The sequence below is a fragment of the Ptiloglossa arizonensis genome, chromosome 11, assembly GCF_051014685.1.
Source record: "Ptiloglossa arizonensis isolate GNS036 chromosome 11, iyPtiAriz1_principal, whole genome shotgun sequence".
Taxonomy (NCBI): Eukaryota; Metazoa; Arthropoda; class Insecta; order Hymenoptera; family Colletidae; genus Ptiloglossa; species Ptiloglossa arizonensis.
This window is the reverse complement of record NC_135058.1, coordinates 12,608,040-12,633,951: the sequence shown is the minus strand read 5'-3', so window position 1 is coordinate 12,633,951 and position 25,912 is coordinate 12,608,040. Positions and strand designations below refer to the sequence as shown.

The 25,912-nt window shown below is 43.7% G+C and overlaps 1 protein-coding gene across 1 annotated transcript in view; it reads left to right on the top strand.

The window, feature by feature from the left end:
• LOC143152728 (growth arrest-specific protein 2) overlaps positions 1 to 25,876 on the top strand; it is a 48,781-nt gene extending 22,905 nt beyond the window's left edge. The window contains exons 3-8 of the mRNA XM_076323152.1: positions 13,953 to 14,077; positions 14,612 to 14,753; positions 15,687 to 15,933; positions 18,384 to 18,645; positions 19,815 to 19,940; positions 21,451 to 25,876. Of these exons, the coding sequence (XP_076179267.1) occupies positions 13,953 to 14,077; positions 14,612 to 14,753; positions 15,687 to 15,933; positions 18,384 to 18,645; positions 19,815 to 19,940; positions 21,451 to 21,657 (1,109 nt within the window). The 3' untranslated portion in view covers positions 21,658 to 25,876. The remainder of the gene's footprint in view (positions 1 to 13,952; positions 14,078 to 14,611; positions 14,754 to 15,686; positions 15,934 to 18,383; positions 18,646 to 19,814; positions 19,941 to 21,450) is intronic.
• The last annotated feature ends 36 nt before the right edge of the window (positions 25,877 to 25,912 follow it).

Below are 25,912 nucleotides of genomic sequence, written 5' to 3'. Positions count from 1 at the left end.
CCATGTCTGAGAAGGACGACTGGTAACACTATATCGAACGTTTGATTTCATTTATTTTTATTTATTCAGTCTTAGCGTTTTAATAAAAGAAATAATCAATGAAATATTATTACGAAGGGTAAATTTGATAGCAAAATATTACCTAGGATAAAGAATACGAAGGTTTAGTATATAATTATTTAATTATTTGGTTAGTGGTACAGTACGTCGCTTCTATAGAAATTGCGTACGACTTAGGGAGAAAAATATTGCGAGTTGAGCAATTTTTTTTAACAGAAAATGTACTAGGTTGTTCAATGAGTTCTGTCGTTCGATGAAACTTATTGAACAATATAGTGCTAGGTTGTTCAATGAGTTCAATCGTTCGATAGAACAACATACACACTGTAATCGTACAGTATTGGAACATTTTTAAGATCTGGTTGGGGCAATGGAATGTAAATTATTAAATACAAACTTTAGGAAATGAATAAAAGTCCTTTGAGGATGCAACGAACGGGATGCATAATAATAACGATAACATTACGAGTAGAAGGAGTGTAACGAGAGGAGCCAGATAATAAAATACGAAGTTCAGGATCGGTGTGTATATATACTTATCGTTTCGCATGAGATTCAAGGAACGGATGGATCGAAGCGATTCGGTATCGATTAAACGCGTCGGGAATGATTTAACGCGAAACAGGTTCTTCATTGACTGGTAAGAAACGCGAGAATTTTTAAACAGGATTATCGTGTTTATTTCTGTTTTTGTAGCCGGTGCTAGTTTGTTTTATTACGCGGTTTTGCTCACGAAGCGTGAAGCGTCCCGCTTCTGTTCGCGTAGCGTGAAGAGCCAGTGAAAAACGAAAAATACTGTTTTGGTATTTGAAGTAACTGTACGCTGTATTTTAATTAGGTTTCTGTAATTGGAATTATTATTAGAAACATCGTTAAAACCGTATCTTTAGGGGTAGATAGCCAGAAACAGGAAACCCAATTGCATACATTCCTCGATCGTTAAATTATGAAAAGACTCGAGAAACAAGAGATGCATTATTTCGTATAGGGAACTGTGCGGGATAATAATTTTTTGCAAAACTTAATTCTTCGAAATCGATAAGATTCCATTGGTGTCTTTTTAAGTGTACATCTTTTTTTTATAGATCGTTTTTTTTTTTAAATAGTAGATTTTAATAATAAAATTGTACGTAACAGTACTGATATCGAAAGTTGACAATTTTAAAAGTCGATGCAATACATTGGAATCAACTTATTCAACGGAACACTTCTATAGAGTGAGACATATAAGAAGAACCGCATCGATGTCTAGGTAAATATTAATGAAACGTCAGAGTGGAAATTGATGATGTTGCAACGATAGACGACAGGTTCTATTATTTGTTGCGGACGAAAAATTCAAGATTCATGAAAAGTCACACCCTTCTCACCACATGAAATCACTCAACTTTCATCTTGAACATTTTCTCGTGTCTTGAACCTGGAAGCGCATAATAAAGTATTCTGTTTCCATTGGACCACCCTGTATATTTCCAATGTATAGAGTACCTATATAACGATCAGATAAAACGTTTGACCGATGAAGCTTCACTCCTAGCACATTCGAGACTGCAATCAGCTCCTCTTGCAAATTACCGATAAGACTAAATTGCCAATGACTTTTTTATCCGCGAGAGGAAATCACAGTAACTCATTGCTTGTATAGCAGGTCTATTTATTAGGATCTTTCTTAAACTTCTTCGTTTCCAAGTAGACTTCCACAGTTGTAAATTTTTGTTAGAGTTCTGTTAGAATTTTACATAATATCTATCACGAAAAAAGTAGAGTATTCTATTCTTCGTGCAATTGAGAAAATCAGGTCCTATCTGACAATAGGATCCGCAGTAGATGCATCGGGCACGTGCCATTGTGACAGCTACTAACCCGATATAAATGTATCGTTATATTTGTCATTGTATCTTCACGAGAGTATCATAAACGGATCGGTGAGGTTCTCCCGGTGAAAACGAGTCCAAACACGACCCCGTTCGGACCACTTTTATTTATACCAAATTGGGACCGTTTTTGAAAAATTCCCAGTCGCGTGTAATGAAAACTAATTCGAACACGGTCGTGTTTGGACTCGTTTTCACCGGGAGAATCTCGCCAATTCATTGGAAATGCTCTCGCGACGATACAGTGACAAATATAAAAACATTTTATTTTCATTAGCAGAGTGAATTTAGGGTAATTTTATCAGTCTTGCCCGAACTCGTCAGGAACGAACGTTTAGAATATTGGAGGTAATTTCGTTTCCTATTTTCAGGATAAAATCGTTTCGTTTATCCGGGTTAGAATCGTTTCACCGATCCGAGGAGCACTTACTGCACAATCGCAAGGAAGAGAGTGAAAATTTCAATATTTATGAGGCCTCGTGGTTACGAGGTGCAGAATGAAATCGAGCTGACGTAACAACGATCGATCGGAGTTCCGTGCGCGCACCGGATCGCTTTTTTTTTTCTTTTTCTTTTTTTTCCCGCGCTCGCGTATTTCCTTCGCGAGTTGTGAGTTCACCTTAAAGGGACAGCGGCTCGCGTTGCATAGGATGCGTGGCGTGTGCACCGGGCCCCGTGTACGCGCAGCTTTCGTACCGCACAAAAGGCTCGCATCTGGCGCGACGTGGGAAAGGATATTCGTAACATTTGGCCTTTCGTTTCGTCGCGTTTTCGGGGGACGGTCACGCGAGACGGTTGATACGAAGAAAAAATTGCTGGTATCTTCTCGGCCGTAATCGTCCCCGGAGCCTTCGCGAATATCAAACGACGAGAGGGTATACTACCTTCGATATACGTTGCTTCGAAACAGATGTAGCGCGATTTGAGAAAGATTTAACTCGTAGACCGAGTCGTTTCTCGATCGCGAACGTGGCTACACGCGAAGTTAAAAACGAACCAAATCGATTCAATCAAACATCTTATCTAACTGTAATACAAACGCGAGTAGACGATTTGCTTACGTGATTTAGTTACGTAAATAAATAACGAATGGAAAGAATATAGAAAGATGTAGACGGGTACAAATGGTAGCTTAACGGTTTGAATCCAATCGAGACGAAATTATTTTTATTTTGTTCGTTAAAAAAAGTTCAAATTTTAAAGTTCGTACCTACTTTGCTTGCAGCGCGTTTGAGAATGTTAATGAAACTAGAAAGGAAGTCGATACAGTTATAGTGAGTTACTAGCGTGAACCTTGATATATGTTGCATTTTATGAAATGCATTTTCGATTTATTTTTTCGAAAGAAATTGAATCCGTCCTTTTCGTTATATTTCTTCGAGAGAAATAGTTTCCACTCGGATCGTTCGCGTATAAATAATTATCGAACACCCGTGTAACACGTGGAAAAATTCCACGTGATCGATAACAGTAACTCGCTTTGTTCCTCGCTTTTTCTTCGAAATTTCATAGATCAAACTGCGGCAAACATCGATACCCAATACCGTCCGATTCCTAACGCGATACGTTCAACGAATTTCAAAGTAGGTGAAAGTTTTCTCGACTCGGCTAGATTACTCGCGACGAGCATGAAACTGGCGCGTTCTCAGAAGCGACGCGGAGCGGATCAGAAGAACCTGAAAACTTTTTTCTGGTTCCGCTCGAGGTACCAGGGGTGAGTTCAACGAATACGAGTCGTCGTTCCTTGGTCGTTGTTCGATCGTTTCACCTACTTCTCGCTCCAAATAGTTGCAGCTTCTGATTTCTCTTACGGTTCTTTTTTTTTTCTTTCTTCAAAGTTCGTATGTTTACGTTACGACAGATTTACATGCAAACTTTTACTCTTTGGAGTCGCGCGCGATCGTTTCATTTTCAACTTTTGGTCACTCGACGTTCCAACGGGATTTCTGTGTAATATAAAACGATAACTTGAAATCGTTTCTCGCTCGTTTCGACAGATCGATAAGATTTGTCGGAAAAAAAACCGAGCAAATCGTGGATTTGATATACGGTAGAAAAATCAGTGTTTCTCTTTTTTATAAGTCAGTGGTTCGCAGAAAGTCGATATTTATTTCGATCTCGAGCAGTCTGACCGCCTTTCTGAACTAGTACTTTCCTAATACGGCGCCAATACGAGTCGATGCGTGAAATAGAACCGCCCTGATGCATCGAACGTAGTGCAACGTTGTTGTTGCACTGTCGTACCGTTCTACGACTCTGGTAACACCATTTCCACCTCTATTGTTTACGAAAGGATACTTCCAAAAGATCACACCACGAAATTCGCACGAATCGCGACGAGTGCTACAATTTTTTCAATATTGTTCGTACAACGTGTTCCGAAAATAGAATTCCCAATATTTAAATTCAAATATTCGAATATTTTGTACAATCGTTTCAAATACATTTCTTCGACGATACCTGGATAATTGGACGAATTTTAATAATATTCCACCGATGAGTACTAATTACACGATCTTCGCGAATTGAATCACCTTCGAACATTAATAACAATTCTATTCGAATACTATACACACGGGGCATCGATAAGAAATTAACAAGAAATTTATTCAAAAATTTCTTAACCCTTTGGTAAAAAAAATTACAAACCCGCGGCACGTGATGTTCCATCGTCGTGGACCAATCGCACGATGATTCTCTCGGTTCCTTTGTCCTCGGTGAAATATTTTCCAACGTAAATCGACGAGTCGCGGTAGCCTTCAACCGCGGGTCATTGCATCCGTCGTGAAAGCCTCCGTTAGAAGACGGATAATAACAATGTATCGTTCCATTTAAAAGAAACTCGGTGACCTTGAGCGTGTCCTCGACGCTTCGGCTCGGAACCCCCAGAAAAATGGCACCGCGAGACGCGTTCCCCGCGAGCGGAGATCATTTCTGGACGGGGCACGTTTTTCTATCTCGGAAAATAAAGGAGCCGTGGCGGCCGGGCGACCTGTTTTAAATACCCGGGCAATCGCTCGATTCAACCCGTTCTACCACTCGGAATCAACGAGTCGAATCGAAATCGATTTGCTCTTGCCGATATTTTTATCTTGGTAGCCGCGCGGCAATCGGTTTCTTATCGATTGGAGGGCAGCTTGTCCCCGTACGAAATGCACGCGGCGGTGCCATATATTTTTGGTGAACGGCGCGCGCGGTCTTCGCGCGACCTCGAAGAATCCAGCCGCAAGATCTGGACCACCGTGAAAGATTGCGACACGAGCGGCTCTCGGTGAAAAACGACTAATACGCGGATAAGCCGGGACCGTGTCGTCCCGAGATGCGACCGGGATAGTTTCGATTTGGTTTACATCGCGGGGATTGTCCCTGGTAAAATATTCGATCGGTTAAGAAACTCTCGTGTCTCGTGAGTTTTTCAAACCGTTGCGTATACACTGCTACTGGTAAAAAATCTCCGTAAGTGGGACTTGGGATTATTATGGAACTGCTGGTGATTATTATCGAATGGGTAATTATTCTAAGAAGCGTTTATTGAATAATTTTTGTTCGATTCAGGATCTTTGGATTACAAAATTATGTAGTGCAGTGTTGCTGGTAAAAAATGGCCGTAAGTTGGACTTGGAATTATTATCGAATCGGTAATTATTCTAAGAAACGTTTACGAATAATTTTCGTCCGACTCAAGACCTTTGGAATAAAAATTATACAGTATAATTAACACTGCTACCGGTAAGAAATGTCCGTAAGTGGGACTTTGAATTATCGTGAAACTGATATTAATTATTATCGAATCCTGATAACACATCGCGTCCTGATACTACACTTTTTTTTTTATAATTAAAGCTAATAGATACAGCTGGATGTTTCAATATTTCTTTAGTCCTTTTATCGAACGATAAAGTCTTTAACCCGAAGATCTTGAGTGTACAGTCGAACGGAAGAACGCTCCCGATCGAAATTCAGATTTCAGCACCATGTGTTGGAGCCAAGGTTGTCAGACCGTTGTGCAATAAGAGAAAAAAACTGGGTTTGGGGAAGAACAATCAATGTCACGTTTCTCCAATGGAAGAACCCTCAATGTCCGAGTAGATTTTGCAAATAATTTTTTTCTCCTAGGAAAAAATAACAATCCGTACTCTTTTCGATTAAAATAAAATTGGTTTGCAAACTGCAAAAACACAATTCTACTTTCGTCAAATTTACGAACTTCGCGAGAAAATGTAGTTTTCGACTACGTAGTTGACATACTTTCAACAATTTTACTTCGTGCGACTACGCGGTTGACACACTTTCAACATTTATCTTTGCGCAATCACGAAGTTGACATACATTTAAAAATCTTACTTTCCGCGATTACGGTTGTTTTTCCTCCGGACACTTCGTACGTGTAAATTGCGCTCCTGGGACCGACATTCCGGTTAATCGACGTTTCGTTGATCGATTTCGTTACGGTGCATCGATTGTTTCCAAATGTCTGCGAAAGAGTCCCCCGAGTCACGAAATATCGACAACGAATCGAATATGCATTACATCGACGTACGTCGGACGCTTCTAATTATATCGCAACGCAATATCACGCTGACATGCCACTCTCCGTGTAGCTTCAAAGCCAGAACGACGGAGGTAGGTCGGCAGCCTTTACCGTAGAATCGTGTGGGTACCTCTGCCGTGTAGTTACTATTCTCGTTCGCCAGTGTACGATTCAAGCGCACACCCACACTCGCCCAGAACCCGTAGATCGCTTGAAATGCAGCGTGTGCCGGTCAGCTCTCCCGTCTGCATTCAATCGAGGGGAATTTAATGCGAGGGTGAGAGAGACACCGGGGTGTTTGCGCACGCTATGGAGAAAAATAACCGCGAAACGAAAGTTTTTGGTATTTCAACCGAATTATCTGTGTATTTCGAGCACGTTCACCCTCGTTCGTCCAATTACCGCTCCTCCTCGACGATATGTAAACGAATGCAAATGGTGCTTCGACGCAATGATTTTTCGGCGGCGAAGTTGCACCGTGAAGTTGCATCGTGAAATTGTACCGCAAAGTTGCACCGTGAAGTTGCAATTATAATCATCGATTTACAATTTTATCATTTTCTTTTCCAATCGTACAGGATTTATCGATCGTTTTTCTTTCCAGTGGTGAATTTAACACACAATAATGGTAAAAATGGTTTCCATAAATATAGACGTTTGTGTTTAGGTAATTTTTCTAATATATCAGAGACGAATGAACAAAAAAATTAACTACGCAATAATTTCGTCGATTATTCTACTCCGGAATATTCTTAAATTTTGTTTAATAAAATTATCTCGCTATCTCACTGAAAAGAAATATTTGTAACAGCTACCAATACACTGTTACTCCTTGTCTTATACTCTCCACTGTAAAAGTGTTTCCATATTACGTATTTTCAGGTACGGTAACAATAACGGAAACAAATATCCCTTTTCAAGGAATAAATTATTCTCGAACGCGACACAGGGTCAACATATCGAAGAGGCAATAATTTGCCACTCGGTGGTTTCAATTGGCGTGGAAACCCACGCGCGTCTCGCGTGGTAGCTTCGCTCCAGGAGCGTCGAGCGGATCGCCAAAATTCCACACGGATTGTTGAAATAACGCACGAATAGTCGGGGGACCTTTCGACCCACACCCTGCGTCTCCCGCGGCAGTCGCCACGGGTCTGACTCAACCGGAAGTCGAGCGGGCACCCCTCTTCCTTCGTGCCACTTCTTCTCCCTGCATCGCGGGTACCTGAAGCCGCATTACGCATAATGGGCGGGTACGCCTTCCTAATACGCTTGCGCGTGTGCGAGCTCATCGGATCGTGGAGCCGATGAGACGAGGTTCGCGAACGGGTCGTCTCTTTGGCACGGGCCATGGACGACCAGTCAGCCGTGAATCGTCGAGTCTGGACTCGGGTCGTGACTCGGGTCGTGACTTTAATCGGGACTCGGGTTCGATCCCGGGTCGCTACCCCCACCAGTTCATCCGCGACTCCGACTCCCCTGACTCGAACATAGGCGTAGAGGGGGACGTTAGCTCTTTGGGACGTAGTGGGTTAAGAAATGCATATATATCTAGCGAGTTACATACATCGATCCCTTTTTATCATACTGAGAACGGAAGACGCCAATTGGAGTCTTTCAGTTTTCCACTGTTGGTCATAGGAGACGCCGATTGGTGTCTTTTAGTTTTCAACTGTTGGTGCTAGTGGACACCAATTGGTTTCTCTTAGTTTTCAATTGTTGGTGCTAGAAGATACCAATTGGTGTCTTTTAGTTTTCAACTGTTGGTGCCAGGAGATACCAATTGGCCTTATTCGGTTGTCAACTATTTGACGTCTAGAGCCCAGAAGACGTCTGTTATAATACTCTGATATGCACAGTGGGATACTTTTCAACCAATCAAAAATTAATACACCTCTATACAAATTGCACGGTGAGACTGTTAATATTCCATCTCATAATTAAATATCTAATTCATCAATTTTTTTAGTTTTAGTTGTTTTCTAAAAGTTACAGAGTCGATCTTTGGACGCAACGAGACGAGACGAGCGCTGCCACGGAGTGGGGAAATTAAGGGTATTGATTATCGAGCGATTTAACTGGTTCGTTTGGAACGTTTCATCCCTGGGGGAAGGGGCTTGAATGTTTTCAGCCGAGATTGCACACTGCAGTTTCTTTTTTTTTTTTTTTGCTCAACCCTTTCGTCGCTGCAAAGCTTCGAGTGGTCGGATGAGACGCGCGCGGTGAACACCGATTAGGCGTACGGGGAATATTACGAAAATTAATTAGAATTTCTGTGGGATTAATTTTCATTATTGTAACGTTCTCAATGTATGAATTTTTAAATAAAATTTATATATAGTGAATTGTGCAATGAATTTTTGAACGAGAAATTATCTTATTAATTATTACGATTACATAGGGCTGAATGTAGTGTTCTTAAATTTCTTTTTTTCAATCGGAACGAATAACCACCGAAAAATAATAAAAACAATTCGTACGAGTGTCTTACCTATTTCGCTTCTATCCCCATTACAAGGAGAGTCTCTAATCTCATCTAATATTTTATTTATCCCCGAGTTGAAATTGTAGTCGACAGGATGAGTGTAAATAAATTCAACGTACAAATTCATACCCTTTGAAGTCAGAATAAACGAAAGTTGAAGATCTTCCTTCGAGTGTCGTTACGAAAATCGTTAAGAAGTTATCCAGAAGATAACGTATTTGACGGGATTAGACAGGAAATAATGCAAGGTTCGAGATGGACGATATGCAAATTTCCTTCAACAATAACTCCTCGCGTGATTACTGTTTTTTTTTTCGGTGGGAATGGTATTTCTCACCGACCTGAAAACCGAGTGTCCTTGGTACGAGGATACCCCGCGTGTGGTCCAAGCGATTAAATAAAAAAAAAATTGTCATGCAGCGGCGTGTTTTATGGTAACGGGCGATCGCGGTGATATATCGTGTTCGAATTAATGCATCGATCGAACAATGCCAAGGACGACATCGATGATACTGAAAAAGGCTTGGATCGCACTAAAGAGGTCGCGAGCGGCCATTAAAACTGAAGGGTAGCATATCAAGGATATGAAGGAAATGCAGGTCACGGTACACGGTGGTTATCGATACACGCGAGCCTCTCTTATTAAGAACGGGAGGAAGAAAGACCCCTGCCAATAAAACTGACACGATGTTCTTCCTTTCCATGAAGCACCGGGAACGGTGTGTAAGTACAAGGCCACGAAGAAATTGATCTACGACGAAGAGTTATGCTCCGGCTATTAGACGACCATTCGTTTTACTTTTACCGATAATCACCGACAAGTAAAAGAGAAATAAACATTTCTTCCTGGCAAGTAATCCGTTTATTGTTCCTTGTGGGTCACTTCGTAACGAGAAGATCGGCTCTGAACATTCTTAAGCGCTGGTTGTCTATGCGAGTCTATGCATGACTTATGCGAGTCTATGCAAGTCTATGTAAGTCTATGTAAGTCTATGCAAGTCTATGCAAGTCTATGCAAGTATATGCAAGTATATGCAAGTCTATGCAAATCTATGCAAGTCTATGCAAGTCTATGCAAGTCTATGCAAGTCTATGCACAACTTATGCATTTTTTATCCCGAAGATGTCTCATGTTGCGTGGACATGGATAATATTTGCTCACTTTGTGCCAATATCGATGTACGATTTTTCGTGTATTCATTTTTCAAAAACCAACGCTCTTGAATTTTTCAGGTGTTTTTTTTTAAAGCAGTTGATCGCATCGTCGTCAATATAGCAAATTTCTTTTATTACTTGCACGGAGTTCTCGCCGGGAATGTCATTAAAAAGAGAACAGAAATACTCGCTTATGCACGGACCATCTGTATTAAACCTCAACGACAATCCACCGCTGACCGCATGCAAAGTACCACTGGCCAGCTGTCTGTGATTTTATCTGTTCTTAGAAATCAGCCCTTACCAGCAAGGGCTTGACGCTTCTAAAAACAAAAGTGTCTTAAAAATTCTAAAGAACTTATCGCACAATGTTCGCGATTGCGCTTAAACGGTTGGATGGATTTCAATGAAACTTCAACGAGCTCAGTTTCTCATTCTTGCTACGCGAGGCGAATTAACCTCGTTTAAATTTCGAACGAAGTCGTTTCATGGATAAATAATTACCTCTCGTAGTGTTCTAGTCGTCCCCGATATAGATACGTTTTACGTAGATGTTTGAAACAATATTTAAAGTTTCGCATAAAAAAGTTACATAAGCTTCTTCTCTATCTTCTCTAACAAAGAAAAGTTTTCTTATATATAAAATTCCATTATTCTCGTTGCGCGTAAAAATTGAAAGAAACGTTTCAAATTTTTCACAAGAAACGTTACACATTGCAAACTTACACTTTATCTTCTCTAATAAAGAACAGATCGAATCTCGTTCGTTACGTACGTTATTCTTCCTTAGAAATTACTCTCGCGTATTCGTCTGTTAGACCAATGTTATTAGTTAACGGTGGTCTTTTCAATTTCGGAGCAGGTTTGCACGATGTACGCGAGATCGATCCGAAAATCGATGAATCGGTCCGAGTAGCGGTAGCTCAGGGTTTCACTCGGAGGCAAATTAACCTCGAACCGTTGCACGATAAATCGCTATCGAGATTCATCAAAACCGACGGAGGTCTACGAAATGACACGGCCGCGTCAGGGAACGTGAGAAACGATTCGAGCGGCTCGGATCGGTTCAGATTTATCTGCGAAACCGCTACCTACGAAACCTCCCGTATCCACCGTTCTAATCGACGCGCCTCGATCTCGATTCCGGTCCCTGAGCGCGTACGGCCATCGAGTGGAAGCATCGCTCGCGCGGCGATCGGTTCCTCGTCGATCGATCCCTCGAAAAATCGGACCCAACTAGAAACTCGTACCGTTCGTTGCTCGGTCAAGCGAGAAATGATCCAGTCGGGACACTCTCACGATAGGCCAACTCGTGCGTGACACCACGAAATCATTTCAATTTCGTTCACCGACTTCCACGTGCAAACAGGATCAAGGACAGGTTTTTTTTTCCTTTTTTATTTCGGAAGGTGGCGCGTGGTGGTACAAATCACGGTTGCCTCTCACTGCTACGAAATACGCGACAGAATCGGATTTTCAATCGCGATCGACACATCGATACTTGCACACTGGAAGAATTTTGTGAAAAAGAGTCGTATTTCGAGTTACAGAATCTCTCTGACCTTATATTTCTTATAAATTTTAATTCACGATATATACATATCTTTTTCAATTAGAAACATACTAGATTAATTTTCAAATGGATTCTTCTCAAAAGCAAAGCAACCTATGTAATTTTGTCTATAGAATATCCTCATCTCGTTCGCACCACGAATTTTGTCCCTCGATGTACACAAATGCACTTGGATGCATTTTCAAACGCATCTTTCCGAACCTTCCCAAAAACGAATCCTCCGATGCAACTCTATCGCTCCATACTATACTTCTAGCGCACAGAGCATCCCCAACGTCATTCGTACCACAAATTTTGGCCCACGGTGTACCACCGGTATACCTGCGCACCGGTGGTGCCACGGGTGTGTTACACGCGCGCAGAGTAGGGGGGGTGGGCGGTCGTGCGGGCCCGGTGCAACGCGCGCGGACACCTCTCCGTGGTTTCTCCCACGCTGCTGGGGAACGATCGACGGCCGCGGAGAGAATCTGAGGAAAACTCGCGACACGATCCGTGCCACGTATATAGATATAGGCGGGATACGATGGGAAATAGGAACTAGGTTGGGCTGACGGAGCGATAAAGCCACGCAGATACGGATGGTAATGAGAACCCGGCGCGCGGGCTCGTGACTCGACCCGGTAACAATAGGGTTGCACCCGGGGGGCAGAACCGGTGGAAAAAGGAAAAAAATTGTTTTAACGGGCGGGCTTACGGAGTAAAGTCCATCACACGTTGGCTCTATCGCGGACACACACGTGCACACGTGACGGCCTCGAGTTTCGCTGGCTGGCTGGCTGGTTGGCTGGCTGGTTGGTTGCTGTTCGCCACCAGCGACCGCCAGATGCTATGGGCTCTGGATCTGGATCGTTCGCGAATATTGCTCGCATATGGCCGTGGACAACAATGCCGTAGTACCCGAGCAACTCGGCCGCTGCCTCGTGATAACGGCCCCTCTCGCAGGATGCCCACCCTCCCTTCGATCTTGCGAAAGATCACGGGCGTGAGCGTGTATAGAAGCGCGAGCTCCGCGACGAACAACAACTCGGTCACCCGGAACTTTCCGCGCGATACCGCTCCGCCGCGGGTCTAATTTATGTTTGACATTACGTCGGGTAATAACGCGCCTCGATGCTCGCCGAGCCGCTTAAGGGGACGCTACGGCATCGAGAGCGGTAATTAGACGCCGATTTCCGTGTGAATTCACTCCAGGTGGGAACGAGGCCCGCTCTTGGAAAAGATCATCGTTTCCTTACCGAGTGGCTGTCCTCGCTACCGGGAACAACGTGGTGTTGCCTCCACGATCGAGTCGGAGGTGATTCGGTGAATTTTTAAAACGACCACCGTGCGAGGGACGTAAAACGGGGCGAATCTACAGGTGGATGTTGTCGAGGAACCTTCTCCTTCGGCTTCGAGATTTCTCTGAAAAATTTAAATACACTTTGATCAGGGTATTTTACGGAAACAGAGATTCCGGAATCTCGAACGTTGTTTTGTATTTTACCGGTAAGGGAAGTCGACGTTGGAATATTTTCAACGAGAATTGTTACTTGTAAATAATATTGCGAGGTTATCAGGTACTCGGCCGAAGGCAAAATTCTCGTTTAATTATTTTTCCGGGATCGGTTTCATTGTGTGTCCTTTGGAGCGTCTCTTTTTCTCGGGGACGCAAAGTAAAAAGATATTTTTTTACGTTTGGAAACTTTCTGAAATATAGAACAATGCGTTAACTTTCGATTTCGTACAATTTAAATCGGTGAAAATGGTCGATAACGCTTCGATCGACGATTCGTTAACGATCGAACGAAAAGAATTTTTAACGTCGCTCGCCACGACCGATACAACATCGTACGAACCGCCCTGTTACGTGCACACCGTCCCGGGGAAGTCTTCCAGGAAACGTTTTCATCGTTGCATTAACCCGGGGGAAGGCCACAAAAGGGTGCAATTAAATTTGTCTCGACGCCAGGACGCGTGCACACTTCAGGAGACGTTGCTCGCGGAAAATTCTGCAGCAAAGCCAGTAGTCGAGAGTCCCCTACCTTCGCTCGAGAAGAATTCGACCATGGTTGGAGAGCGTAAGGAGGGTTGGTTCATTGTTCGCGACAATGACGCCACTTCGTCGATGCTCTTGACTGTTTTCGAAGCGACCGTTTACACGATACGGTCGTGGTGTCGTTCGTCGAGACACAGATTAATCGGCGAAGACACGCACGCGTCGACGTGGGGCTGGAAAGCCAACGTTGCATCGGATTTTCTACACGTTCTAACGGAAAATCAATGTTCGCTCTGTTACAGACGGTGATTACGTAACGGGAGACAATTTCTTCGATTCGCTCGACAATGGCGTGGTGGTGTGTCGTCTGGCCAGAGTCATCCAGGAAAAAGCGAGGTTGGCGATCGATGCTGGAAGAGCGAAAGGGGTAAATAAACTCTTGCCTCGGTAAAAGTTCCGTAAGCCTGGCGAGATCTGGTTGGTTGCAGGAAAACGGGGATGAAAGTTTCCGCGAGTATCGAAGCGACCGATCCAACAAGAAGACCCACTTACGCGATACGTTACCAATACCTACATTGTCGCGTTAAAACTTCCCTCTTCGTTACTCTTCGCAATTTCCGATACGGTACACCGAACAACCTTCTCGCGCGGTTATCGAGGTTTCGGTGCACGCGAAGTCGAGAGACGGACGTTTCGCACGAGAGTTGAATTTTACAGCAGTTTTTTTTTTCATTTGTAAATTTCCATCGAGATCGGTAGAGTCTTCGATAAAGTCACCCGGCAAATATTTGTTTTCGCACCTCGCGCGTCGAGAAATGCCGCAAGATTTACAATATCGACAACGAAACGACGTTCTTCTGCATTCGCGCTCGGTTGAAAGTCCGGCAGCGTTCACGACCAGTTTTTCGTATCTTTTTACAAACACGTCCTCAACCGATGTTCTTTGTTAATTATTTTCCAGCCGGGGCCGGTGATAAGAGGACGATGCTGGGAGAACGCGGCGAGGCGCACGTTCTTCTCGCGCGACAACATGGAGAACTTCATTCAGTTTTGTCGACGGTTGGGCGTTCACGAGAACCTCCTGTTCGAGAGCGACGATCTCGGTAAATCTCAGCCAATTAATTTCCCGTTACGAGCAATCGATCGGTTTCGTGTACGTTTACCTATCCGGCTTCGACACCGCGAACGTGTACCACCTCCGTGTCGATCGAAAGCGAAGTCTCGCCCAATTACGTCGCGCGATCCCGTTCCCGCGGCTGCGCGCGAATATGCAAATTCAAAACGCTCCCGAGGCGAGAGTAATTGCCGCGAATTAACCGCGTCTCCGGGAGAAATGAAACGAGCGCGAGAGAGAGAGAGAGAGAGGCTCCTTGCTCGCGCCCGACCGGCTCCAAATGCCACGAACGACAATCAACGACCGGCGAGTCGAGGCAAGAACCGGGTGAACCCTTAGGGGAATACCCAGCTTGCGCGAAAATGACTCGAGTTGTTCGTTTGCCGGGATTCGTCGCGATCGAGGGTTGTGGGGCAATTTTTTAAGGAAGAATGTCGAAAAGTAGAGCTCCGAGCACGGTTGCAAACGGGACGCTACCCGGATACATGAAAAGCGACCTTTGATCGGATATTTGTAACAGTTTGTACGGTAAAAACGAAAAAGTTTCTACGTGTATCGAAGAATTTTAATTAAGACGCGTACCCTTATCGCGCTCTCAGGATCGAATTTTACCGATAAAAATGAAAATTTTGTACAATCTTCGTTGTACCTTTGCGCTCGATCAATTCTTTTACACGGGAAATGAAAACCTCGAAGAGATCTAACTCAAAAGTAAGAATAAATCGTAGACTCGATTTGGATCTTACATCTTTGTATACTTTACGAAGCATTTTTTTCACCTCCAGTTATAAAGTTTACCTCAAAAATTAGAAAAATTAGTAAAATTAGAGTGCAGAAAAATTCCAGTGCGTTAATTGACGAGCGAGAGTCGCCTCTCGAGTGCAAAGGGTTAATACTGGAACGCCTTTTGCACATTTTCCAGTTTTGCACGGGCAGCCACGGAACGTGGTGCTCTGTTTATTGGAGGTAGCTCGATTGGCTTCGATATATTCGGTGGAGCCTCCAGGACTCGTGCAGCTCGAGAGGGAAATCGCCGCGGAACAAGAAAGGGATCTTCATTGTTTGTCGGATAGCGGTATATCGCACAGTAGCCTCGTCTCTTGGCAATTCCAATCACCGTCCCCAACCGCGACGCCTAGACCTCCACCTGAGAAAATCAAACACAGCAGGTACGTGCGCTACGATTTCACACACACACATACGCGCACACACACGTACACGTACAGATACATATACAGTCGCGATCTCCTCCGCTCTTTATGTCATCGACGGACGCAGCACACTGGGTGCAAAAATATCGTGGCATCGTTTCGAATGCAAGAAACGTGTCCGTGAGGAAGGTGGTCCTAACTAGGCACGTGATGCGCAAGACAGATGCGCACACACGCGTCGCTTGCATCTGCAGCACTGGGACCGATATCTGTGCTCCATTTGTAATAGACGTAACCCTTTAAACTACCGTAAGTTGTGCAACCACGGTCGATGCATCATTTTCAATTAAGAAAATCTACAATTACATTTTGCTCGACACTGGTAGCCACTAAGTTGTTCCATCAATTTTGTCTTTTTGTCCATTGTAAAAAAAAATACCATGACACCTCGATTTTGACCAACTGTAAATACACGAACGAGTCGACGGATCTACATGGAAACTTCACACGTGTTCGTCAAATAGCAGTACCATTTTTTCGAAAAATAAAACGACGAATTTAATAGCTCCATTTCTTATCGAACGAGGAAACTTATCCAGCAGTCTATTGCATCCGTTCGAACGCTAATCGTGAAAAGTGTTCGGGGTTGCTCGTGCAACCTGTACGGCGCGTGTTGGATGACAGTTGCAGCGCTGCCATTTGATCCGGTATAGCACAAGTTCGAGGAACGATAGCGTACGTAAGCGAGACTGCGGGAACTCGCGTTTCACCGCGAGTCGATGTAGGAACGTAGCGTCGTAAGGACGAGCGAGCCGGAGCTCTCTGTTTGCTGAAAAAGGATTCGCTTAATGGGCGAATCTGCGAGGCGTTACATTCTCAGAAAGACAGCGTACGCTTACCTCAACCGTAACGCAATGCCGTAGGAGTGGCGGTGTTTCGTAGCGTGTAAAGCTTACGGTATTTACGCTAAAGCCCGTAGACGATACGCCGGCGGCGTAATTATGATAAGTAACAGCACGCGCGCACGCCTCTCTTAACTACCGTTGTCGTAAAAACCACCACGAGATACTTTTTAACGAAGACGATAATTATTGTATCGTGTTAGCAGCGCGCGCGTCGGTTAACGTCGGTAGTGAAATGAAAATTTTTTTCGTACGTTTACGTCCAATTATACCGGGACGTGTACACCCGATGGAAATTTAGGACGCCGCGGAGGGAAAGGTTGCAAAGGATTTAGAAAACGGTGTAGAGTACACGCAAAAGTGAACGAGTAATGTCTGGTTAACATGGATATGCAAATCAACGTTGTTGGCCAGATGCCAGATAAAGATGAATGTACGGTACACAACCGTGTCATACTCGTGCGAGTCATACGGAATAAAGGAGGGAACACGTTTTGCGCTGCGCGAGAATGAAAACAAATTTTCTAACGGTAAAGTTAAAAATAGTTTTATTTCGTTTCCAAGCGGGAACAACTCGCGAATAGTAATCGTGCAACGTGATAATAATGAACAAACGACGCACGAATAGCAATCGTATAAATTGATAACGATGAAAAAAAAAAACGACTCAGGAATAATAATCGTACAATATGATAATAATAAAGTAACAAAGTAGATGGGAAAATTACACGGTCGGTGTGCTCCCTAAGATGTCCGAATCAAGACTGATTGCGTTAAGCACACGAGCCTATTGACACGATGAGTAAATATTGCGGATCAAACTGTGTGTGTCGAGATGTATAGTTTGCATTCAATTGACGTCTACGTATAAAGTAAATTACTTGTATATCCGTTGGGGTTGATTTGCGGACCAATGTTAAGCACACCGGACTATTGACACGATAAGCAAATATTACAGATCAGACTGTATGCATCAAGATGTGTACTTCGCATTCAATTGGACGTCTGCAAATAAAGTAAATTATCTGTATATCCACCAGAGTTTATTTACGGGGCTCGTGTTGGCTGGATACGCGTACGTTTTGAAATTATTCGAGACTTTCTATCGATCATCGTTCGTACGGAACGATCGATCCATTTATCGACATTTACTTTCCATCGGGTAACTTTCAAAAATTTGATCATTTTACTTGAACCGTAGAGGTCGTTTAGGGTTCTACTTTGGGGTATGTTCAATTTACTACATCGCCTGAACTATTTATTCAACACTAGAACTACCAAGGGGGTAGTTTTACCGTTTCAAACTTTTTTTAAAATTACTCGATTATTAACCTGCGTCTGCTTACAATACACGAACACTTTTCAAAATACACAACTAATCTACAACTCGTAAATTAATTTTCCCTTTCTCCATCCAACCTGGACGATACGTATTCGATCTGATACAAATAGTAATGCGTTTGTCGTCGATGGTTATAGCGTTGATTTATTTTTCACGGTTGTTCGTGTTGGAGAATTCGGTTCGGTCGAACGCCCAGATCGAATACACGTATGTATCTTTTTCAGCTCAGCGTCCGAGGTTGCATCGACAGCGACACGATGGTTGGATCCAACGACCGGTACGACCCACGAGCCCGAAATGCGAAGGTCGGTGAGCGATAATGGTCCAACGGGTAGCGACGGAGTGCCCAGTGATACAACCGAGGACGACTGGTCCCGTGGAAGCGCCGAGGATCCGGACGAGGTTCCATCACCGTCGTGTTCACCTTTGCCCTCGCCAGCTGAGCCTCCGGAACACACGGGCCCCATAACGGAACTCGATCGCAAGGTATAATAACGATCGAAGCTGGAAAGAAAATTTTCTTCCTCTTCTTTTTTTTCTTCTTAAATTAAACCCTCCTCGGGGTGTGGGTGGGGGAGACGTTGACTCGACGCGCAGGACGGGGTCATACCGAGGAACAACGTGTTCCTTCGAATAACTGTGCTCGATCGTTTGCATCGTATATTTTTACACGGTTTTGGTCCTTGAATTTTGAGCAACGCGCGAAACGGTATCGCTCGAGTTTATTTATTGGATGTTTTCTTACGTTCACCTTGAAATTCAGCGTTTCGCGAACGAATCGAGCAACAACGTAAATACAGTTGCGTAAGTCGGTAGATAAAGTGGTACAGGTTCTTCGTTCGTGCGATTTGGTAGATTCGTTTCGGAAGGAGTTGCGACAAGAGCGTTTCAAGGTCGTTGGAAACACTCGCGAACACAAATGTCGAACACTCTCTTGAAACTTGCACTCACAATCGGGTCAACTCTTAGACTCTATTGGGTAAACGCTAATTCCCGAATCTTCCGGGTACATTTCCACTTGGACTAAATTCTTTGGAAAAGAATATTCGTTACACAGAAACGAAAATCGCTTGGATCGCATCGAAGCTAAGATGTGCACTCGTTCGATAGCCATGGGGCTACATTGACCCCACCTCGTCGGTTACGTAACAGGTATTCCGTTCCACCGTTAGCGAGATTGCGTTGCATCGGGTCTCGGCACGGGTCCCGAAAACGCTTGGAATTTCTCCCGCTCTCGATACACCGTCCGTACACTCGGTAGATCGTGTAATTCGCTCGTGTGCACTCGTACACGAAGCTGGACGCGCGAGTCGCATCGCGTCACGTTCGCTATGAATGTCGAGGAGCAAGGAAGGGATAAAGAAAGGGACAATGGATGCAAACGGCTCCGCTTTAAGCTTTTTCACGTATGCGTTTGCACGCTCGCGGACCCATGCATGTCGAATTCCTGCATACCAAGCAGCGGATGTTACGAGGCTGCGCATCTTCGTGTTTCCACGACGAACGCAACGATCTATCTCCGGAGACAGTCGATCGTTCTTCGTCGATCCGTGAGTCGTCGTCTGTCGAGGGGCCACGTACACGTAAAAATACAACACCGCGCTACCGTTTCGTGGGTAATCCTTTGCGGGTCCCCCTCCGTTCGCTGTTTTTAGGTGAGAAGGGCCACCGAAGCCGTCCAGAGACTCTGCCAGTGTCCCTCGGAGAAGTGCTCCAAGCTGAAGGTGCGCAAGGTTGGGGAAGGCCGTTACCACATCGCTGGACGAAACGTCTTCATCAGAGTACGTAGGCCCTCCTTCGAGGCAATTTTATTACACGTTCGGTTCGTGAATTATTTTACTGCCACGGACGCGTCACTCGCGCGCGCGCGCCTATATCGCGAGGTCGTAAAGACGGTGAATGCTCGTATTCGCGCGGTGAGAAAGAAAGAAAGACAAGAGGGTCCGTGGATCGAGAGGAACGTCGACGTTCGTAAATTAACAAGACACCGGCGTAGAAACAGACCCGTAATTTGTTCCAGGACCGATCTTTCTTGTCGATATACGAGGTACTTCCAGCACCAGGTTGCTCGATCTTTCGACCCTTTTTTCTCTCACCGTAACTCCATTAAGCGAGCAACTCGTGAACTTTCCCTCTGTCCTTGCGTCGCCAAGGAATCCTACGATTACAAGTATTCGATCCTTGTTTTCGTCGCGTAATATCCCTCGGAGATACGATGCAACCTGGTTGCAGTTATTCTTGAAGAATAATTTCTTCTCGAGATAAGAATTCAAGTAAAGAATTTTACTCGGTCGAATCACACGCGATCCAACTGTACGCGACGTAAGATTTCAGAGACATTGTACTAGAGATACTCTTTCCACGAACAAAGGGTCGATGTGTTATCGTTTATTATTTGTTCGATATTGTTTGAAAACGAATCCTACGTCTGATGTCCCTTGCTGTTTTCTTCGGTCACCTCTAAAGGTTATCCAACCGATCCCTTTTTCCACGTGATCTCGATAATCGATTAATATACACACACCCCGAGTCGACTATAATTGCCTTACTCGATATTACCGGTTGCTATAATACTTCCTATTGGTACGTCTTGGCGAATGACAGGTCATTACACCCGGTGGAAAAACAACGTACGTACACTTAAAAAAGAACTTCGAAAGAACCATTGCATATTCGCTTATGCAACCAACTGCATTCTATCAATCGAAAGTATCCTCCATAGACACGCTGTAACCTAACACCTTACCTAGACACACCGAGCGGTCTAGAATCGCTCTATTTCCTCTCTCGACGCTACAAAAATTCTGTCGAATTCTGCACAAGTTCCTCAACGTTCCGCAAGCTCAATTTCATCCATCCAGAGTCTTTCGAAGTTTTCAAAATTACGAGTCCTCGAGACTTGGAAAATCCCTCCAGCCACGCGAAAGTTTTTCCGAACATCTCGTAGAAATTACTATAACCAGCTCACCGACTCGTGCGCTAAATTACCCAGAGCGTCAGGTCCGGAATAGAATCCCCGTTCCTTTTTGTCTTTCTTCCAGCTTTTCGTCTTCCCGCGGCATAGAACGATCCGGTGGAAAGCGGTTTAAACGCGGCGGTGCTCCGTAGCGGCGAGCAAATTTAAAAATATTCTTGCCGAACGGTTACTCGATCCGTGTGTATATTTCCGCGGTGGGCCGCTAGTGGATCGCTCGTACGAACAAAGCTCGTTGAATTTTTAAAGGCGACGCCGAAATGGTGCGGCAGCAGCAGCAGCTACTAATGATCACGGTGCTACTTTCGTGTTCGCAGCTTTTGAAGGGGAGACACATGATGGTCAGGGTAGGCGGTGGCTGGGACACCTTGGAGCATTTCTTGGCTAGGCATGACCCCTGTCAGGTGAGGACCCTCAACCGTGAGAGCACGCCGCCTTCACCCCACGGCAACAAGCACAGCAACTTTCTTCCCATACGCGCCAAGTATCGCAGCCCTCCGCCGGAATTCGTCTCGGCCCGCTAGCCTAAAAGCACAGTGCCTGTTACAAGTCCACGCTACTTCACGTTCATGCCGCTGTTAGTCCGTCTCGTACGAGTAGAGTACACAACACGCTACACGCGACACGTCGTCGCCAGGGTGGCGTTGTTACCGAGGCGAGACGCTGCTCGTTCGTACGCAAAGGTGACTGAACCGTGGCGAGTTAAGGGGATCTACGCTGATAGGACAGACGGCGATCAACCGACACACACGTACAGACACACACACATACACGCGTACACACGCACACGACAGACGCCTGAAATTTTTTTGAATCGAACCGGAATCGAACCCAGACCCGACACCTTCCTTCATTCCAACCACCGTCGGTGCGTTGACGATATCGAGGGATTTTTCGAGGGTTCTACTTCCGGCGTCAACTCACGACGGAAGGAACGTTGATGTTTTTGTTTTTTATCATCGACTGTCAGCGAACGTCCCAGGGGACGCGTGGTTTATATTACGCCTATGCTATCTCACGATTACATCTCTTCTATTCTCGTAATCATGTACACACTGATACCAAGTGCACCTATTTCTTAGATGAATAAGTTATACAGGGGATGGCACTATATTTTATTACCTGTCATGTAATACGGTTGGGGAGCACTAACGTTTTAACGTACGTCCTTGCAAGCGTGTTAATATGCCATCTTCTTGCGCGAAGATCTCCTCGGATCGAGTGTCGCGGTATTCGAACTATTTAACTCTTATTATTCACTCTTATACGAATCGCTATTGGCAAATGTGTATGCGTAAACTATTATTACATTTAATCGTTTCCCTTGTATTCTATCGGCGGGTTACGCATTGCGTTTATACAGGATGCGTGCAATATACAGGGTGGGGCAAGTGACCGGAACCACTTCGGTAACCACGAAAATTGGTTCCGATGAATATTCATTCACCGGCGTTCAAAGAGACCGTGTAATGCTACACTGAAATTGTTTTGTTTAACGTGTAATTGTCGATGGAAATGTAAGTTTACCGGGAATCGATTTCTTCCCTGTGACAAGAGGTTGTAGCAGGTCGTTTTCTCGGATAGAAATTCGAATGTAGAATACGGTTCGTTGTACCTCCAATTTCAAAAACTTTCGTTACCTTTTGACTCTTGAATAATAAGAGATGTTCAAGGTGCAGATATATTTTACTTGGTTATTGTTGATATGAGAATCGATCGTAAGTTTGTAAAGTTTCAAAACTTTTTCGAACCCTGTCAAGAACATATCGATTTATTCTTGCATAGGTATTGACGATTCATTGCTGCGTATTATCAAGATTTGTAGATTACGTTTCGTATGCTACATTTTCTTAATGATCGAACAATGATGACTTCCCGTTTTTGAATATTGTACGACGTATCTGTACATTGAACGTTCAAATTCGTTTGATCGTTCGTATTGCTTAACGTAGTCGAAGTTCGTGTAATCAATGTAATTGATAATCGATCAATTTTCGTTAAAATCTATAGGGTGATATCAAAGTGGTTCCAACGTGCCCCGTGTACTATAAATGCAACGTACGTGTTTATTTGTACTTTATTTAATTCGTTGATAGTACAATAAAAGTACAAGACTATTTTCCGTACAACATTCACTCGCTTCGTCGCTTAAACGTTTAATTCTTTGGATGCTTTGAGCGCTTGGACACTTTCGATCGAAGCGACTCGTGCGGCGGACGCCCATCGGCGTTCGGTGAACGCGGTTCACGCGTACGATTATACGTTAACCGCACACGGCGCGTGCCAAGCGCTCAAATCCTATATAGCATCGAAAGGGTTAAGTGTCATGCATTCCACAGATGACAGGCATATTAACGCTTGATTTGGAAATTGTCTAACAGAAATAGATAGGAGGGCAATGCACCTGGTAGAGGTAGCTTTACGACCGCAATGACCAAAGTTCGTAAGTGGTATGTCGAAACGGTGCCAGTTACAGGTTATCGGAATGTCGTTCACATTGAAGATAACCATCCATGGTATATTCTCTACTCCCATTGTAACATTCGTATTATAGTCGGGACAAAATCGACTGGCTGCTCGAGGCCACGATTCTCTATATTCGCTCCGGTATCGTTCGACGTGTTTTGGAGCTTGCGCAGGTACCTTCACTTTACAATTGGTACTTTCAATTCTCGTGCAAATACAAAATGATTAAAAAATAGTTGAACGCTGCGAGCGCGTACATTTTTGAAAATGTCCACTATTTTTTAATCACTCTGTACGTCAGGGGGACAAAGTTGCGCAAGCGACTCTGCGCGACGAGATGGGTAAAATTCTTATCGAGATGAAAACGTTGGGTAACGAATAAAGGATAAGCAATTTTTTATTATATAAAAATTAGAATTCGCATTATATACGAGTAGAATAAGGGTCTATATTCGTTTATTCGTTCGATTAAAATTTTACCAATCTCACACGTATAATAGCGTTGCTTCGCGTTATGTCAGCTTCTCTCTCTGTTTGAAAGAGCGCGCGTTTGCGGGATTGCGCAATACGGTGACAGATCGAGTGATGCGCGGGAGGGGGTAGCCAAGCGGCGTGGTGGGGAGAGTCGGTGTGTGGCCTTGAGCGGCTAATTGATTTCGTTCCGACTGCAAGCTATTTCAGCTCCAAAGTCGATCCACGCATGTGATTAGAAAAAAGTGCAATTAATGACTCAGGTAATGTCCGCCTAAGTCGAGAGCTTGTCCTCTTAACGCTACAGAAAATTGTACTTTTCGAATAAACGATTCCGTCTCGTATAAATGCAATTTAAAGGATAAGATAAATCCTGCCCGAATACCAGATTGTTAGATACAATCTATTTTGTGCGAAACTCAAATATTTGATATTACTTGTACTTGGTCATTGCTATAACCTGCAAAGGCGAATCTCGTAGTGCACTTAAATATCTCTCGCGATAAGCAATATAAGGCACGTAGGTTATAAACAATGACAGGGTCGGTTACATTATTCAATATTTCATCGTATTTTGTACGTTTGTTTGTTGTATTCGACGTACGAATCGATTAATTGTCGAGAAATATTGTTGTACGATGTGTCGAGTATTTGACACCAAAGATATCTAATATTTGATTTCTACGAATCGTTAGAATTAGACTCGGTGTTCGGAAAAATATTTTTGAAAGATTTTTCATTCCATATCTCGTTGTCATATCCGCCGACCCTGAAACAATTATTACACTTTTGGCACGTAATCGATAACGTAATTAAATCGGCTATCTTGCAAAATGCTTCACGATAACTGCCATAATATATGTTTTGTACTTTTATAATAAATACGTAGGATAAGGGATAAGAAGGACGATATTGTCGGAATTACAACGCGATGTGTTTGTTGGGTTCACAGAAATGCAAGGGCACAGGAATGTGCAAAGGAATACCAAAGCAAAGAAATGCGCGACGAGTAATGTCGGCACGTTGAGGCTATTGTCGTTCGAGGATTTTTTTTTTTGTTAGACTTTTTCCCCCTAAATTGACTGTATCATAGCCTTCTACATACGTATTGTTCGACGCGTAGTACGCAATCGATTCTTTCGTTAACACGTTTCGTTTTGTATTGGCGTAGAGACTGTATTTATTTGTAAATGATGAGTTGCGATGTAACGGCGAACAAGGTAAATTTACTTCGCTATTTGTAATATCATCTTTGCTACGCGCGAATGAAACAATTCCGCCATATTATATTATTGTAAACGTATTACTCGATAAGTCTGTCTATATAGTTTGATTAAGTTATTTTGTACCTGCTTGCTTCCACGCAGAGTATTCGAAATATTTTTCCCGCGAAACGAAAGTTTTCGTTCGAATATAAGTTGTACGCGTTTTATAGAGTATCTATAAGTTGCTGTCGTGTAATTACTGTCCTTGGAACAATTGTATCGTTCCGAAGACAGTCGATTCGTTTATGTAACGCTGCGAAACTTGCAAATTTTCTTGAGAAGTAAAACACTAAAACTAAAACTTGGAAGTTTATGAAGCGAATTATAGTTCCATGATTTGTGATACGATCATATTGCGTACCCTATTTTCAGTTCGCGCTTAATGTTTGTAATCAAAACATGCTTTCGTAAAACCTAGATTGTAATCATTTCGTATATTTCATGTAACACGTATGGCTAATAACGTTAGGTTTACTTGAGTACGATACTATTGTGTTAATTGTTATATTTTGTTGAACAATAAAATATTTAATTACGAATGTCTTCGGTGAATCGTACTATAATTATGATCGCGTTT